The sequence below is a fragment of the Syngnathus acus genome, chromosome 9 (genome assembly GCF_901709675.1).
Source record: "Syngnathus acus chromosome 9, fSynAcu1.2, whole genome shotgun sequence".
Taxonomy (NCBI): Eukaryota; Metazoa; Chordata; class Actinopteri; order Syngnathiformes; family Syngnathidae; genus Syngnathus; species Syngnathus acus.
The window spans coordinates 6,354,397-6,371,249 of record NC_051094.1 but is presented as its reverse complement, the minus strand read 5'-3'; the positions used below and the strand labels follow the sequence as shown (position 1 = coordinate 6,371,249).

At 42.8% G+C, this 16,853-nt stretch overlaps 3 protein-coding genes across 15 annotated transcripts in view; 2 read left to right on the top strand and 1 right to left on the bottom strand.

Annotated features, from left to right (window-relative positions):
- fbxl17 (F-box and leucine-rich repeat protein 17) overlaps positions 1–3,789 on the bottom strand; it is a 146,780-nt gene extending 142,991 nt beyond the window's left edge. For 2 of the 3 annotated variants that reach the window (XR_005098725.1, XM_037258431.1), the window contains exons 1-6: positions 3,586–3,789; positions 2,169–2,687; positions 1,636–1,998; positions 1,441–1,563; positions 1,059–1,316; positions 854–985 (exon numbers count right to left, since the gene is read on the bottom strand). Coding sequence is in view for 2 of the 3 variants with exons in the window: in XM_037258431.1 (XP_037114326.1) it covers positions 854–985; positions 1,059–1,316; positions 1,441–1,563; positions 1,636–1,998; positions 2,169–2,666 (1,374 nt within the window). In the remaining variant the exon portion in view is untranslated. The remainder of the gene's footprint in view (positions 1–853; positions 986–1,058; positions 1,317–1,440; positions 1,564–1,635; positions 1,999–2,168; positions 2,688–3,585) is intronic. The other variant, XM_037258432.1, reaches the window with a different exon arrangement.
- Positions 3,790–4,557: 768 nt separating this feature from the next.
- On the top strand, positions 4,558–6,417 carry prxl2c (peroxiredoxin like 2C). Of its 3 annotated transcripts, none has more exons than XM_037258444.1 (6): positions 4,558–4,809; positions 5,027–5,095; positions 5,490–5,543; positions 5,621–5,726; positions 5,798–5,932; positions 6,140–6,417. In XM_037258444.1, the coding sequence occupies exons 1-6, from the start codon at positions 4,624–4,626 to the stop codon at positions 6,334–6,336; spliced, it is 747 nt and encodes a 248-aa protein (XP_037114339.1). In that variant the 5' UTR covers positions 4,558–4,623; the 3' UTR covers positions 6,337–6,417. The 3 variants fall into 3 exon arrangements, with proteins under 3 accessions (XP_037114339.1, XP_037114340.1, XP_037114341.1); XM_037258445.1 differs by having other exon boundaries at positions 4,565–4,809; positions 6,069–6,336; XM_037258446.1 differs by having other exon boundaries at positions 4,669–4,962.
- A 624-nt stretch (positions 6,418–7,041) lies between these two features.
- On the top strand, positions 7,042–16,803 carry cdc14b (cell division cycle 14B). 9 transcript variants are annotated; one of them, XM_037258436.1, is made up of 15 exons: positions 7,042–7,456; positions 8,728–8,818; positions 9,246–9,321; positions 9,567–9,659; positions 9,741–9,817; positions 9,982–10,048; positions 10,118–10,268; positions 10,344–10,574; positions 10,653–10,791; positions 11,170–11,332; positions 11,407–11,501; positions 14,420–14,467; positions 14,560–14,685; positions 15,259–15,394; positions 15,909–16,803. In XM_037258436.1, exons 1-15 carry the CDS (start codon positions 7,057–7,059, stop codon positions 15,921–15,923), a joined length of 1,908 nt encoding a protein of 635 aa, XP_037114331.1. In that variant the 5' UTR covers positions 7,042–7,056; the 3' UTR covers positions 15,924–16,803. The 9 variants fall into 9 exon arrangements, 6 of the variants coding, with proteins under 6 accessions (XP_037114331.1, XP_037114330.1, XP_037114329.1 ...); XM_037258435.1 differs by lacking the exon at positions 15,259–15,394 and adding an exon at positions 15,731–15,799 and having other exon boundaries at positions 9,525–9,659; XM_037258434.1 differs by having other exon boundaries at positions 9,525–9,659.
- The last annotated feature ends 50 nt before the right edge of the window (positions 16,804–16,853 follow it).

Sequence of the window (16,853 nt, the reverse complement as noted above, 5' to 3'; positions counted from 1 at the left end):
AAGGGATTCGGGAGCCGACATGACAAATGAGCGGTTCTATTCGATTTCAATGCGAGGGTCCGGAGACAAGAAGCCAAATGACCAATAAAAGAGGGTTCGTGATAGCCAGTTGGCAAAGAAACACTCAAATCTGCGCCGTTCTGCTATGAATACAATCTGTGATGTGGGGAAGAAAGCAACTGGCTGCGTTTTGGGTTTCCCCCCCCCAAATTAAATATTTTTTTTCCCAGTCAAATAGCTTCACCTAGTGGTAAATTGAAGAATAGCACACACGTATTGGTATGAAATGTACTGCCAAATTTGCCATTAAAGGACTTAAATGTATTTTCCCCTGCAATATTTTAGCTGGGATACATGCCCAAAAGACAGTAATAAAGAAAACTTTTATATGAATATTTATTTACATTGATAGAAAACATTTTCTTCAACTATGGAATGTGTCATATTACCATAAAATTGTCAAATCGCTATATTGAGTCGCAGGGTAAACATTTTTTAAAATAAGATCAATAATTCCAAGCTCTGGTAGCCGCCCAGCAAGGGAGTGAAAAATTGCCTTTCAAAAAAAATTTCCCTGCTGCTCGATAGCATAAACATGTTGCCTAATGACCTCAAAGATGAAAGTAGTGTTGTGATCAAAAAAGAAAAAAAAAAGATTCAAAAGTCCAGCGGAAACAAATCAAGCAACATTTAAAAGGCGTTCAGTGCAACAGAGGACATCAATGATGGCAGAAAACTAACACACACACACACACACACACACACACACACACACACACACACACACTGTGGGCTCTTCTCTCTATGCACGACAACAAATGCAAACAGCATTGAGACAAACAATAGGACTGACCAGTTTGTTCTCCTGCAAGTAGAGTTTCTCCAATTTGGGGCATCCTTTGGCCAAGGCCACCATGCCTTCATCGCTGAGCCCGTAACACTGACCCAAGTGAATGTCCTTCAGTTCGCCGCAGCACTCTCCAAGCTGACGGAAACAGCCGAAGCAAATAATCAGGCGCTTATGCACTTCTACAAAATGGGCTCCAGATGAGTAATACCTTTTTAAGCGCTCTGTCCGTCAGTCTGTCCTGGTTTCCCACGTGCACTTTGATCAGCTGAGGACAGTGTGCGGCCAAGGAGGCCAGCGAAATGTCCCCCAGCTGCTTGCACCTATAAGCCGTGTACTTCTGCAAGCCGGGACACTGCGAGGCCAAGGAGAACACGCCGTGGTCGTGGACGCCCCTGCAGTCCGAGATGTTGATCTCGGTCACATTCTGCCTTCGAGAGGCTATTTTTGCCAGGAGATCATCGTTTACCTGGAAAGGGAAGGCAGCAATACAGTTTGGTAACCTAGCTTCTGTTATTGGATGAAAAATCTACCGATTCTGTGTTTTTGTGCTGAAGCAATGAAAAAGATGACTTTTTGCTGTTGTGACTTACTTGTTGTAGGCCACTGAGGTCGATTTGCTTCCAGAATTGGAAGTCCAAGCAGAGGTCCCTCCAGTACTTGCAGACTAAAGAGGCACACAAGCAACGCTCCTTCACCGTCAAATGTGAGAGAACCTGTGATGAGACAGAAGGTATTTAATAACAAAGACGCATGTAAAAATAGAATTTCGCCACATGATTGCTGACCTTAAGAAGAATGGAAGAAGGCAGGTGGTTGATGCTTAAATGATCCGCAACGTCAGAGCCTCTGGCCTGGCAGTCATCAAGGTGCTGCAGACCGGCGGGGGACGAGTCAGAGCTTTGGGGCAGATCGGCCTGAGGAGCCGACCCGAGGCAGCCGTCGGCCACTGTTGAGGAAGAGGAGGAGGAAGAGGCCAATGGGCAGATGGGAAGATGACAGTGGCCAGGTTGGGAGTTTGAGGACGCCTCCCCCACGCTTCCGCCCACGCCTCCGTTTTCGATGCTACCATCAGGGGCAGAAAAGGCACAGCGTGGCTGCTTGTTGCAAGGTGTGCACCTCTGCACCTCGGAACACTTTCTCTTACACACCTGCATGGAGAGAGACACACACCGATTACATGAGGAAAACCGAATTGGGAGACTTGAGGAGTGCAGCTGGTCGTATTCCTGACAAGCAATGACAAGTATTTTATCAGGTCAAAAAATGTGAGCATTTTTAGGCCATATTGCTCGAGGTGAATGTTTCACCAGCATCTCACCATCTCGGCGTAGTCGCTGGTGCAGCCTGGTACAGGCACAGGAATGGGCACAGTCACAGACACGCCGGCGGTCCGAAAAAGAGCCGGCGGTGGAATGAGTTTGGCCGGGACAGCTGACAACAGGCTCCTCCCCTGCCCTTCCCAAATTGCTAACTCTGGTGGCGAAAGCAAGAACTTGGAGCAGTCCTCAGGAGAGGCGAGTAATGCGTAGCGCTCGGCGAGTTTGGAGGCAGCCGCCGCGCTGACTCCGACCGCGCCGACGCCCGGGACGGTAATGCCGCTGACGCTGCTGTGACGGCACCCACTACCGTTGACGCCGGCCTCCGGAGGGTCGCTGTCCTCGCTCAAAGCGCCGCTGCCGCCGCTGCTGCTGTGGATGATGAAACACAGCATGCAAGGCCCCTGCAGGAAGCAGTTCCTCTTCTTCTTTGTCCTGTGATGCTGCTTGCGTGTCTTCTTCTTCAAACCGTAACCATTTTTCGAGAGAAGATGGCCCATATAGAAGACTCAAAAAAAACTCTGGAAGGGAATCAGATACCAGACGTTTAGTTTCAAATAATGATGACCACATCTGTGGTCAATGTTGAAACACAGTGGAGCCATTTTCCATACTGTCGGTGTTCATTAGGGTCAGAGGTGAGCTGGAGGCCGGGTCTGCTCACCAGCCAATCACAGGGCACTTGGAAAATATAAAGACTGTGCTTATTTTATTGGTTTCAATGTATAATATGGCTTTCCATTACGTCATTTTAATTGAACATTTTTACATGATACCTTTAGTATTCATCTGAATTTGAGTTGACCACAGGGCATTTGAAGAAAAGCACTCAGCCTCACTTCAATAACATTCAATGATGCAAATATGCGAGATTCAAACCCTGAACCTCAGAATGGAGAAGCAGACGTGTCTAACCACTATTCCACTGTGCTGCGCACCTCTGCAAACCATGATAACAAACACAGTTAACGCCTCTGTCAGTAAACTCCAAAGTGAGCTTTATTGACTTTGAAAAGACAGATTGTTTATTCAAGTATTTCGCTGCACTATGCAAGCTGTACCTAATGTTTAAGCAGACGAATCCACCTCCCGACCTTATGTAGATGTTTGACTCAATTCACGAGCACATTGCGAGACTACAGTTTGGTAAAGAAATGGTCGCATGGTGGCTATCGAACGAAAACAAAAGATGTAAACAAGAGAAAAGGTTGTCAAATGAGGCATCTACAAACAAAGCAACACTGCAGTGGTGTGCAAGTATTTGCAACCTGAACGAAGCGTCATCCATTGACATTGTCTGTATCTTTGCAAGCTTTAATGAGTGATAAAAAGGCGACTAAGAGCTATGCTGCAAGGCTAGATCGCTCCATCTTTGGATGCTAAAAACTAGCTGTAGCAACGGCATGAGACATTCCTCACCGGATCGCACGGTGCTCCCACACTTGGCCACCGAGCTCACATAATAGACTTCTTCTGGTTGGTCGAGATGAACGCTGACACCGTCTCGTCGAGAGAAACGAGAACGCGGAAAAGCACCGTTAGCCTAGGGGCAACCCAGCACTAAACAGTGGCAGATCTGACCGTGCTCCTCAGAACACTTCCGCACCGTGGGGGCAAAGTACGGAAGCTGAAGAGGATGAACGTACACGCGCAAGCACTATAAAACTTCAAAACGGCTGTAATTATATTTGATTTTTTTTTTTTTATCTTCACCATTGTTTATTATTTCAGCAGCACGGTGGGTGGGGATTTATCACGTACGTCTGCCTTGCAGTTCTTAATTCGAAATTGGATACTCGACTCAGGCCTGTTATTTTCTCCCATCTTCAAAGCACAGCATTCCACATACATGCAAATTAGGTTCTTTAAAATCTCTAAATATTCCTTAGGTTAATGTGACGACTTGTTTTGTCTTTAATGTGCAGCACGTACTGCACACAGACTCGTCCGTGCTCTCCCACTTAAAGATGCTTGATCCCTTTTATTCAGTGTTTATTTCTACTGCAGACTCCCGTTGTCGAACTGAGTAATTAGCCCATTCGAACCGATTTTTAAGCGCATCTGCCGTATTGGCTTCCACACCGATCCCCAGTCATTCCAAAACGAAACCTCACTTACCAAAGCATGTCCGTCAACTTTGGGACAGTTTGTTTATCAATACAGTCTCACGGGCCGAAAAACAAGTACACACAGTATTTAAAAATAAATTAAATGCATAATATTATTCTTTTTTAATAAAAAGAAATTTGTCACGAACACATTCACACCGTCACTTGCTGGAATCGAATTCACGGTGTCGGTACACAAGACAGGCAAGATCATTAGCGGATGCCTTTAACACACACAAAAAAGAAGAAAAAAAAATTTAAAGCTCCAGCAAGTGGTCGAGTGACGCGCAAAAATTGGGCGCGGCTTTCCAGCCTGCTGAACGTCTAAAAATACTCCCAAGGGGAGAAAATGGCAGAAGTTAAGTTGCCCATAACTCGACAAATCGAGAGAGAAAATACTCGAGAAAGTGGATCTTCTCCGATTAACGTGCACCTTCGAGACGTGGACGATTGTTTCATTTACGACCGTCACGGAACGCCCATCCCGTTCAAGAGTTTGTATCAAGATAGGAAGTCGATCATTATTTTTGTACGGGTAGGGGAAACTTGATTTATCAGCCATTATTTGGTAGTAGCGTTTAAATGCGTGTTTGAAAGTTGCCCTTAGTAACCCTGGGGATTTCTACTGAGATATCCCAAATATCTTAATTGTGCATAAGCGGAAACGAAGCTGAACAGAATGCACAAGGTGACAGTTTATTTGTAAAACAATGTGTTGTGGTTTTTAAGCTCTCCCAAAAATGTCCCTGCAGAATTTCTTATGTTACAGCTGTAAAGACTACGTGGATGATCTGAGCAAAGTACCCAAAGAGGTACTGGAGGTGAGTCCTGACTCCTAAATACTACTACTAATATTAATATAAATATAATAATGTAAAGAAAACATGGTGCAGTTTTTTCCCATAAGTTCCTTGTTGTCTTAAAACTGTAAAAATGTGCCTGTCACGTGTTATCAAAATACACCAAAAAGATGCCTCCATCACACACCACATTTCTTGTCTAGTTGAAATGAGCTAAATGAGTTTCTTGTCTAGTTGAAATTAGCTGAATGAGTATATAAGTGGCAGTTATGTAATAAAGATAATGTGTACAATCTGGATTTATAGCTACAAGTTACTTAGATGCATCTTCTATTTAACAAACAAAAAAAGACAAAATAGTTATAAAGGTTATTTTTAAAAAGAAATATTTTTTTACAATCTTTTTTTGTTGCAGGATGCAAAGGTTGGTCTAGTTGTCATTGGCCAATCCGCTCATCATCACATACAGGTAAACACTTATTTTTATATATTTTTTTAAGTACTGTGTTAATGTAGCACCCAGGCAGGTTTTGATTTCTCGTCCAGCCTTTCTGCTCACTAACAGGATACGCTCATGAGATCTATGTGGACCCCAAGAGGGTCATTTACCATAAGCTCGGAATGAAACGAGAAGAGAAGTTTACAGTGTCAGGTAAACACAGTCAATGCAAATTATGCCTTGACTGAAGCCGTGACTGAACATCATTTCGTCTATGTGTGAAGCCCAACCGAGTCCTCATGTCAAGTCTGGTATCTTCATGGGTCAAATGAAGAGTATCTGGAGAGCCATGACGAGTCCTGTATTCGACTTCCAGGGTGATCTTCATCAGCAAGGTGGTGCTATCATTGCTGGACCGGGTAGGATTTCCTCTCTCGAAGCAGTTCTGCAAGATTATCTGCAAATGTATTACACTCAACCCTACTTGGGTACTGTAGTGCTTACGTTTTTGAAAACCAACTCCTGTAGCTCACTCATGCGCAAAGATCTTTGCAGGTTCTCAATTGCACTTCTGTCATTTTGACATGAACCATCTGGACCACATGCCAATTAACTGGCTGCTGCAGCTCGCCGGAGTTCATCACACCCTGAACTTCAGCAAAGAACCAAAGGTCATCCATGTGTAACGGGCTCACCTGCCCAAAGTGGAACCATTTGCTTTGGCTTTGCAACATGGAAGTTAGCAGTATTGTGCTGGGGAAAAAAAAACATTCTGGCAGTACTCACCAATGTTCCAATCCCAACTTGGCTGCAAAATACCTGATTAAGTTGTACATGTCTTTGTGCCTCACTGCTGAATGAATGAATGAATGAATGAATGAATGAATGAATGAATGAAAATATACTATATACACATTTGAATGATGTGCTTGAGTGTTAAGCATCCTTGGCACAGTACACGAGGGTCCGTATACATATTAAAACACATTTTGATGCGTTTGTGGTTGATATTTATATATTCGGTCAACCAGGACAAGCAACCATTCACTCACATCAATCGGTCATTTAGTCGTCATGCATGTTTTAAGAATGTGGAAGGAAGCGAGAGAAAACTCACACAACCATGAGGATCAGGAGGCTCCACACAAACCAAGACTTGAACTTGAATCCTGATGACTGTGACGCAGACATGTTAAGTGTGACATTGAAAAACAGACGATTTATTCATGAAGAGGAAAGTCGTTGAAGTACATGTAACAAAGTGAGATGCTCCAGTTTTGCTTATGGATGAAGATTTGTGTTGGACTGACCAGACAACCGTTATTCCTCAGACCACCAAAAGGCAATGTTGCAATGAAAAGGAGAGGTTAGAAATTATTTTATCAGAGCAAATATGCTAATTTGGCGTTGACAGCTCCAGTGATAGATGATGGCTTGGTAGGGTGTGGGTTTTTTTTTCTTTCTTTACTCTTATCTCTCCAGTACAATATTTGAACGTGTCTCCATGCTGCACATATGGTACGGCAGATGACGTCACCGCCCAATGGTCACGGAGATAGGGCAGGCTTTATTCGAGCAGCAGGATCACTTCTCACACGCCGTGCAGGTTCGCCGACAGCACACTACACGCTACACGTCACATGCAGGGGGACTCTGGCTGCACAAAACCTGCCCCTGCTTAGTTTGCACGTCACCCCCACCAACAGAGGACAGGGGGCTTGCGCGCACATTTTTGGTGCACCGTGAACACGCAAATCCAGGGGAAAACGACGAGGCTGTGCAGGAGGAGGAATCCTCATCATGCCTGCGGTGCTCCAGCCGTAAAGTCGACATGAAGCGCAAGAGCGAGAGGAGGCGAGCGGAATCGAGGAGGAAGAAATGCTGCGCTGCCCATGACTGCTCAGAGGCGGAGCCAAACTCGGATATTTACATTGAGATTTCAGGTAACGGTGGTCGCACACGATCAACCCGGCCAACCGTATACGCAAAATGGCCCTTTTAAAATGATGTGCTGTGATTTTTTATATTTTTTTTCTCATGTGGCGACACCGTCCGCTCTGTTAATGCACTGCGCGTTTTGACTGCACCGTCGTAAACACCCACAATTATCATCGTCATCAAATTAGGTTCTCCACAATTGTTTTGACATAGTGGCTTTCGAAAGGGTGACGTTTAACAACACAAATATTCTTGCAATGACGTCCTTCTTCCGTTTTGACCTGATATCATGTGCAACTAGATGTCGCGTCAGCGCGGAATCCTCCAGCTCGTGTTTGCCATTTTGGATGTGGAAAGTAACCCTTTGAAAGGTCTTTTTATTTGCTGCTTGAATAGGTGACATGCATTTTAATCCCAGAAAAAAAAAACATCTGACATATATTGGTTGGGGTGAACACTCTTGACATTACAGAAATACACGTGACAGTCTTGTACTTTCTTCTATTTTATTTTATGAGTAAACTTTAAGTCATCAGAATAATCTAATTGTCTGTTCATGCCTGCATGATTCCAAAAATACGACTATATGTATGAGACGCATATGCATATGAAGTTAATGCAAATCACGCATTAGTTGTAGGGTAGATTGACACATCCAATATGGCGGACACACTGACATATGAAGCAAAGCGCAAACGTTAAAGGCTGGGTCTGGCAAAAGTGTATGTTTTTGACGATTACGGTTGGAAGAGGCGGTCGCCCGAGTGGCAGTGATTGGGCCTTGTTAACGTTCTCGCAGCCTATGGCGTGTCACAAAAGGAAAACTTTAAACTCAAATGGGAGGGATTGATGGCACCTCCTCGAATAGTGTCAAGCATTAGATCTCTTTCGACCAATGGCGTTTCGAGGTGGCTGAGGGGCGGAGCCAGAGGGGCGAGATCACTTTTAGCATAGTGCGCACTTTCTTCACATGAAACTCACTCATCGGAGACTTTTCTGAACGTCAGTATTGGAGTTTTAACACTTAACACGGGAACTTTGTTGCACGATTGTTCTATTTTTTTTTTTTATTTGAGTATGTGCATGTTTTTGTGAGGAGAAATCGGGTTGCACCATGTTTAAAACAGCTCGGTTCAACATGACCGCGGACGATGTGTCGTCTCTATGCGTTGAGCTTCTCAAGGGTAAGATTGCACGGGGGGGGGTAAATCTAATTTGAGAAAGTGGAGACTGCAAAGCCAAAATGTAACCTTCTTTTTGCTTGTGCACGTTGTAGATCAATTATATTTCGCCATCCTTCATCAAAAAATCAAAAGCACGGCAGAACGACACTGCTTCTGCATAGACGAAGAGCTGGCATATGAGAAGTAAGTCAACAGTTTCATCCAAATAAACGTTTGCCTCTGTGCTTTACCTATTGCATGTACTTAAACAGTAACAAAGGTCATTGTAAATGGGCGGACCTCACCGCCTTTTTTTTTCTTTTCATGCATTACAACAAAATCGCATTTTTCCCCCCACATTGATTCGGCGATCTTTTATTTGATTATTTTTTTAAAGTGGTAGCCTTTGCATATTTACAATTTACAGCCCCCCCTCCAATGTATAATCTTTCAGAGATATCCAATAATTTGCCTTTGACATTTTAATTAAAAGGGGGAGTGCTGAAATTCAGCACAAACTGTGCCCTGCCTAAGGGAGGACACAAGTGAAGGAAAAGTACAAAAGTATCGCAGAGGCTATCATTGAAATGATAGTCATCATTCTAATGCTTCTAATCTTGTTCTCTCGCAGCTTTTACGCAGACTTTGGCCCCCTCAACCTGGCCATGTTGTATCGCTTTTCGTGCAAGCTGACAAAGAAGCTCAAGGTAATTAGGACACTAAGAGACAAACACTGGAACTTAAGCACATACAGTGGAACCACTCAAGTCCAACAGTTTTTTTCCCCCCCATAACAAATAATGGAAAAAGAAATAGTCAGACTCTGTGTTAAAAGTTTCAAACATCTGATCTATTTGTAATAAAAGCCTCTCATGTCATATTAATTATGCAATTAAAATATCCTTGTCAGGTAAACAGATGGCCTCGTATGTCTCTTAATGTCTCCGCACAGTCCGTTACGCTTTCAAAGAAGAAGATAGTATTTTACACCTGTGGTGACCAGAAAAAGCAAGCCAATGCCGCCTACCTGATTGGCTCCTATGCAGTGAGTAGAAACTGCTTCTATGCATTGTGTAAAAAAATATTCTACTATTTCATGTGCGTATGCATACATCTGTGTGTGCAGGTAATGTACCTTAACATGATGCCAGAGGAAGCCTACAGTCTCTTGGTGTCAAAGAACCGCACATATATTCCATTCAGGTAAAAGCAGTGGATTCAACTTCTGAAATATGATTAACATTATGGCTAGTGAGAGTATGGCACAATGCGGAATCACATGGAGAGAAATAAAATCTATTTTCAAAATGTTAAAAAAGAAGTCGAAATTGAAACGCTGCTTAAAATCTTTTTTTTTTTTTTTTAAGAGATGCCTCATTTGGAACCTGCATGTACAATCTGAACATCCTGGATTGCCTGCGTGCTGTCCACAAGGTAAGCCTTTCTCGACACTGCCCACAATTGCCGAGTCATGTTGCCGCTTATGAAATTACCTTCTACCAGGCCCTGCATTACGGCTGGCTCGACTTCTCCGACTTTGACGTGGAGGAATACGAGCACTATGAGAGGGCAGAAAATGGAGATCTGAACTGGATCATTCCAGGAAAGTTCCTCGCGTTTAGCGGGCCTCATCCCAAAAGCAAAATCGAGAACGGCAAGTTCTAGACCAGACTCTTTCTAAACGGTGTTACGTCTACCTGGCACTCATGTCTCTTGTTTCTAACTTCAGGCTACCCTCTGCACGCACCTGAGGCCTACATCCCTTACTTTAGAAAACACAACGTCACTAGTGTCATCCGGCTCAACAAAAAAATGTATGACGCCAAGCGCTTCACCGACTCGGGCTTTGAACATCATGACCTCTTTTTTGTGGACGGGAGCACGCCCAATGACGCCATTGTCCGAAAGTTCCTCAATATTTGTGAGAACGCGGAGGGAGCCATTGCCGTTCACTGCAAAGGTAAAACCGCAATTGGGCTTCCTGAAAAAATAATTATGGATTGGAAGTCATCACCACAACTGTAATGTTTGATTTCAGCTGGACTGGGGCGAACTGGCACTCTGATTGGCTGTTACATGATGAAGCATTACGCCATGACAGCGGCAGAGGTCATTGCTTGGATTCGGATCTGCCGCCCGGGATCTATCATTGGACCTCAGCAGAACTTTGTTGAAGAGTAGGTGCAAAAAGTCAAATGATATAAAATACCTGGTCTGGAAAAAACATATTTGGACACAATTAAGTTTTCCTCTTCTACAAGCACAGGCTTTTATATTTGACAAATGTGTTTAGGATTTTTCCGGAGTAGCCATTTTTGTTTTTTATGCTAGAAATTTGTGGCTTTTAAATTGACTAAAAACACATTCCACCGTCACTGCGGCCTGTTTTTCCGTGTCATTAAAAGATGTCAATTTATTAGTCTCAACCGCTTTGGACTTTCTATTGCGCTTCAAGATGCAATTAATAAACTATCATTTGAGTGCCAGTCAAAGTTTTTTTAATCATTATTTATTTTAATCTTGATAGGTAATGTGTTGTACTGTTTTTTTTTTAGGAAGCAGAATAGTCTATGGGCGGAGGGAGATGTTTTCCGAGAGAAGGTAAACGAAAAGAAGAATGGCAAACTGGCCGTAACCAGAATCCTCTCTGGAGTCGATGACATAACCATTAACGGAAGCAACAAGAACAGGACATCCGAGAAAGGAGAAATGGAATTGGTATGTTTTTGTAAATCATTTCTATTGCAATATTTGCTACTGTATTTTATTTCTTTTTTCTCAAATCCCCACAGTACAGTGACGACGAGGACCGGAACGGCTTGACACAGGGTGACAAACTGCGAGCACTGAAGAGCAAGAGGCAGGCCAGATCCTCAAGCTCATTATCGTAAGTATCCAAATAGACCGCCACTCTCGAGTGCCATCTCAATCAACTCAAATGTGATTATTTTCCTATCAAAAATGTAACCCCCGCCCCTCCCTCAAGTGAGCGATGTTGCTGCCATGTATGATTTAATTGGGCGGGCACCCGAGGACGATATTAGATTTTGGGCACGATACCGTTTGCTACTTGATGAGCTATGGGGGGCCTGTAGTATTCTTGCAATAGACCTCAGCTGGTTCTTTGGCGTAAATAGCATTTAGGGCTACAAGGAATGTACGCCACTCTATAATCTAGAAGTGGCAATTGCTAATATGTCAGGAAAGAGTGACGTTAAATATAATGAGGCATTTGTGTTGTTTGGTTAGGCAAGCACAGCTGTGTGGAAAGTAGGAGACCAAATGAATGGATGGATGGGTTGATATATTCTACAAGGTAATCGTACATGTTAAGATGCAATAACCTGCATACTAGTAGCTGTGAAGTGGCACTTTAATTCAATACTTAGCAGGTGCTTAGAGTCACTGGCGGAGCTAGAGGGGGGACTTTAGGGGCACTAGCCAAGCCAGATAATTGACTTTTGAGTATTTTCTGATTTTAAATTAATTTCCTGCATATTTTCACCCGTTCCTCAAAGGGAACATACAATGAATCTTTATCAGAAGAATTCTTGGGGGGGGTGGGGTTGTAAGAAAAACTTCGATCTCCTTGCCCCCACTCCATTGATATCTAGCATGGTTGGCTTCCTACTGCCAATCTTCCCATGTGGCTGTGTTGTCCCTGTGCCAGGCAGGTGGTAGTGCTCTGCTGCGGCCTCTCAGGCGCGCTCTGGCCAGTGAGTTGCCTGTCGTTTCAAAGATAGCTGAGGGAGAGTGGTGGTGTGGAACAGGAATGAAATGGATGTGAGGTTTGAAGGAGGTAAGAGCACGTCACTTGCCGCGTTTAAAGCTAGATACTCCTGTTGAAATGGATGGCTGATTGAATTTTTCTTTCCTTTGGCTTTGCTGCGACATGGATGTGCAATAAGTACAGTAGATGCACCACATTTACTTCGGCCTCTCGTGGACTTGCTGTACAATATTTGCCAACAGCTATCCATTGGACTGCAGCATTGCAAATTTCAAAGTTTGGCGCTCGGATTCCGTTGATTAATGCTCCCGATGAAGATGAGCTATTAGTGAAGGCTTGTTCAATCAACTGTTGAGATTTTCCCCGATCCTTATTTTACCATAATGGATTCTAATTCCATTTAGCTATCAAGGAGTATTAACGCCACGTTGAAACAACGGTTATGTTGGTCAATTTTGATATTTTTTGTGAACAGTACAATTCGTTTTTTTCTCAGGATGATTTTCTTGCGCTTTCAGCCCAGTTTGTCAGCCGTGCTATCCAACTATTTAACGCCTCGACTGAGCGCTCACCATCTGGCTTCACTGTTTAACACTGAAGAGCATGTCATATTTCACTGCAAATAATGTAAAAGCACCTTTTCTGCCTTTTCCCCTCCATGCATGGCAACGGGCACGACATCCTCCGGACATGCACGCTCACACATTCCTCGTAGATGTCTACGATCTGTCTTTGTGTTTAATGGTTACTAAATGTTGGGCAGAGTTCACATGGCTTTAATGTCTGCTTTTTTTTTTTTTGCTTTAATTGAGACTGGATCAGTACGATCTTAGTGGAGCTTGGTTACTCGTGATAATCGCCTTTACACACTTTAGGTATACCTTCAATATCAAGATGCTAATTCATCTCGATATTGGGAGCTTATGCTGAATGAGTCACTAAATGTTATATTTTGTCGTTTGCTTTATTTTAATACAGTCTGTGGTTTTGTTCCTTTACAATGACGCTGTAAATTGTGTCAACTCAGCAATAATTGATTTTGCTAGCTGCTAATCCATATAAAGAAGCTATCAGACGCCGATGAAGCTAACCTTGAAAAACAAAAGTGGCATCATTTGGTTTTGGTCGTTATGCTTTTCAGCCATAATATCTAAAGAGGGTTGTTTTATTGATCCAGTCCCATTGTAAAAGCAGAGATTTGTAGACCTTGCGTTCCGCCCAGTCGTCTCTTGTCTCCTTCCTTTTTATTATTATTCCCTTTTTTTTGTTTGCTCTTGATGGATTTGTCCTCCTTCTAGATGGCTGGTACTGGTAGCCATGCTGCTCTCCTCCCTGTGTAGCCTTGCCCTGTGGTGGATTGTGTATGGCTTCCCTTCTACCATCCTGCATTTCTGTATAGACGGGTTAGGATTTCTATGAGTTCCACCGGCCCGTGAACCCCCTCAAAAAATGTGCTGCCCCCCCATTCTGGATCAATCACTGAGAATGCTGTAAGTGAGCCCCATCTTTAATTGCCAAGCCAAATCAGATGTACAGTCATTGGAAAAAATTTCACCAACATGTTTTCTTCAGTTTCTCATTCATTTTTATTCCAAGTGCCTTTAAAGGTGTATTTTGTGATTGTCAAGAGGACAACCGAGAATGCCTAAAAGCAGTTTTTGGCAGTGTAATGAAATAATGTAAAATGGCTAAATATTAGCTGTTAAATGAATTCTTATCAGCTATTTTGTTAGCATTAAATGCTCTAGTTGAAGATCAAGAGAAGCACCTGTGTTTTTAGTGCAGAGCATTTTTTCTTTCAGTTCCATTAACTGTGAATATCTTGTCTTTCTGATGATTCAAGTTCCTCACCGTTAAGTGGTTGATTCACTCAGCCATTTTTACATGATATTGCAGGCTTGATGACAATTACATGAATAATTTTAATGTAAAGCGTTGTTCAGCGTCACATTATGCGGCTCCCCTACTAGCATTTTGCTTTGCTAATCTTTTGTCAAACGAGTGCAACATAAGTCTTAAGTCAAATCTGTATAGCTTCGACCACCTCTACATTTATGTCAATCGTGTTTTCACAGGCAAGAAGAGAATAAGATTCACACAAGGTCAGCATCGCAGTCTCTCAAGTAAGCTTTGCTATCTATAGACAATTTCCCCATTACGCACCCACCAATCAACCAACTTTAGTCATTGCTACCGTGCTTTATCTCCTCTGCAGCAGGGCCATCCTTCAGACCAGCGCACAGAGCTGTAAGACTGGCGCCAACTCGGTGGCTCTGTCAGACCACTCCGACACCAGTAAGAGGACCAGAACCTCACTGCCCGACAGTGGACTAGCATGCAGGTAGGAGACCAGCGTGGCACTCAGAAAGTTAGAGTATAGTAGAGTGCAAGCACGGAGCTACCGATTAGTACAGTTTGGTTTGGTTTAGTATGGTACGTAGTTTTTCCACAATCTGTCCAATTTATTCCCGCCGGTATGTCTGACATTCAGTCAACTGTGATTATGTTAGTAATTATGAAATAACACTTTTTTTTTATTTTTATTAAAATATGGAGGGTGTAGTTTTTCCATACTAAAATTGCAATAACTGTCTCTGAATGCACCTTAGTCTCTGACCTACTTTAATATAATAGTTAAGTCATAACCATAAATTTGCATGAAGCAAGGACATGAAAAAGGGTAGTTGGGGCAAAAAAACTGCTGTGCTTTCTTTTCTTATGTAACATGTTTTCGTAACTGAAAACGTCCTTCAGGAGATAATACTAAAGGCAACAAATTGTACTTCCTACCAAACTGAACCAAACTGAAGCAGGACTGTGTTGTTACTGCCTAACATTTGGTGAAGGCAACCCAGAAGCTATAGCCACTCATGAAGCCCAACTTAAAGGGATCCTCTCTCTGCCTATGTCGCAGCCCACTGATCGGCTCCCTAGACAACTTGCATGTAGTGGCCAACGACAGGGAACTGGTGTTTTGTGAGCCATGTGGCGGCCACAGAGATGCGGCCAGCGCGTGCACTCCCGTCAACTTAAACATGGCGCACTTGCAGGCAAGCCAGACCAACCCACATGAAGATTTATGGACACAATGCATTTCCCTTCCTTGGACAAGCTCTCTTTCACACTAGTCAGGGGTTGGGGTTTTTTGAGTCTCCAAATGATCTTTCCTGCCAAGTATCCGAGTCTGTCTGCATTTCCTTCCTTCCAATGGCACCGCTTGTTGCATGTCCTCCAAAGACGAGAGTTATTTGGAGTATGACTGGCTATAGCTTCCCTGGTTCCTTCGCTTGCCCGTTACTGTCACTATTCTCCACAATGCTGTTTCTGCTTGTCTGGGGCATTCATCTCTTTTTTTCCTCGCCTCTTTTGTGTTTCGCACACAACAGAGCCGCCACCGCCTCCAGAGGACGTAAAGCTCGCCGTGCTTTGCAATCTGAGCAATTTTCTAAGCTGTGGTATCTATCTATCTTTTGTTCATGTTATCTTATTATCTTTGTGATGTGAGACGGAAAATGATTAAGTGTTTTCCTCAGTCAGTTGAGTCTTTCTCTCTGTTCTTCACAGTCACTCCATACCTAAAGCACGAGCTCCTTTACTCCGGTGAGCCTGTGGATGTGGAAACCCTGAAGACTGACTTTTGAGTGGTTTTTTTTTTTTTTTTTAACATTTTTACAACCAGCTTCAAGCAGTATGATTCTTCCTAAAATGACATGGTATTTAAGTGTTTAAAACTTTTATATTCAACACATGGTCCTAGACATTTTTAACTGTTAATCCTCAGTGGCAGGCTGAAAGTCAGATAATTTTAATCATTTAGTTAAAGGGACAGTGTCAAGAATGTTTACAATTTTCTATGTTCCATTTAAAATTCTACCCAATATGCAACAAAATATGTTCTGTCAACATGTAGTACATTTCTTGAATATAATAGTATGGGAATTACCAATTACATGGGTCACACCTTTACGGTACTGGACGCTGACGTGTGTTGCCATATTTCTGCTCGGGATTCCCCAAGGAGACAATCACAAATTTGCTGGCTCAGTGACTACTGCATGGGTAACAAATGTAATGCACTGACTTGACCAAATTGGTGATAGGCCTGCAAAGTGTCACTTTAGCAGTGTCGTGTGTGTGCTTCAAAATGCACAGGCTTTGAACTTGGGTCATTGTGTTCTATTAGTTCACCACTAGATGGCAGAAACAAAACAATCTACACTGTCCCTTTAAATAGCTTGAATGTTCATGTTCAATATTATGCACATTTGTCTAGTCACAATACTATTATGCACTTGTGAATTATTCAGTTGTATTTCATAACTGTAAATATTTACTTTAAAAAATGTGTAAATATTTTTTACTTACTGTTTTAATCAAAACCGTCCTACTGGGACGTATCCACTATATGAATACTGATTTTAAGCATATCCTATAATCTTTTTTTGTTTTGTTTTTTAAAGTAAAAAAAAAGTAATTAACCCTGTGTTTCCTCTTCATTTATATATCTGA

Bases quoted from the DNA above. Each gene is read 5' to 3' on its own strand.
- cdc14b (XM_037258434.1), top strand. From the start codon at position 7,057: ATGGTCACGGAGATAGGGCAGGCTTTATTCGAGCAGCAGGATCACTTC. The intron at 10,049-10,117 runs GTAAGCCTTTCT...ACCTTCTACCAG, and splicing joins GCCTGCGTGCTGTCCACAAG to GCCCTGCATTACGGCTGGCT. The intron at 11,333-11,406 runs GTATGTTTTTGT...AAATCCCCACAG, and splicing joins AGAAAGGAGAAATGGAATTG to TACAGTGACGACGAGGACCG.
- prxl2c (XM_037258444.1), top strand. From the start codon at position 4,624: ATGGCAGAAGTTAAGTTGCCCATAACTCGACAAATCGAGAGAGAAAAT. The intron at 5,096-5,489 runs GTGAGTCCTGAC...TTTTTGTTGCAG, and splicing joins TACCCAAAGAGGTACTGGAG to GATGCAAAGGTTGGTCTAGT. The intron at 5,544-5,620 runs GTAAACACTTAT...TTTCTCGTCCAG, and splicing joins CCGCTCATCATCACATACAG to CCTTTCTGCTCACTAACAGG.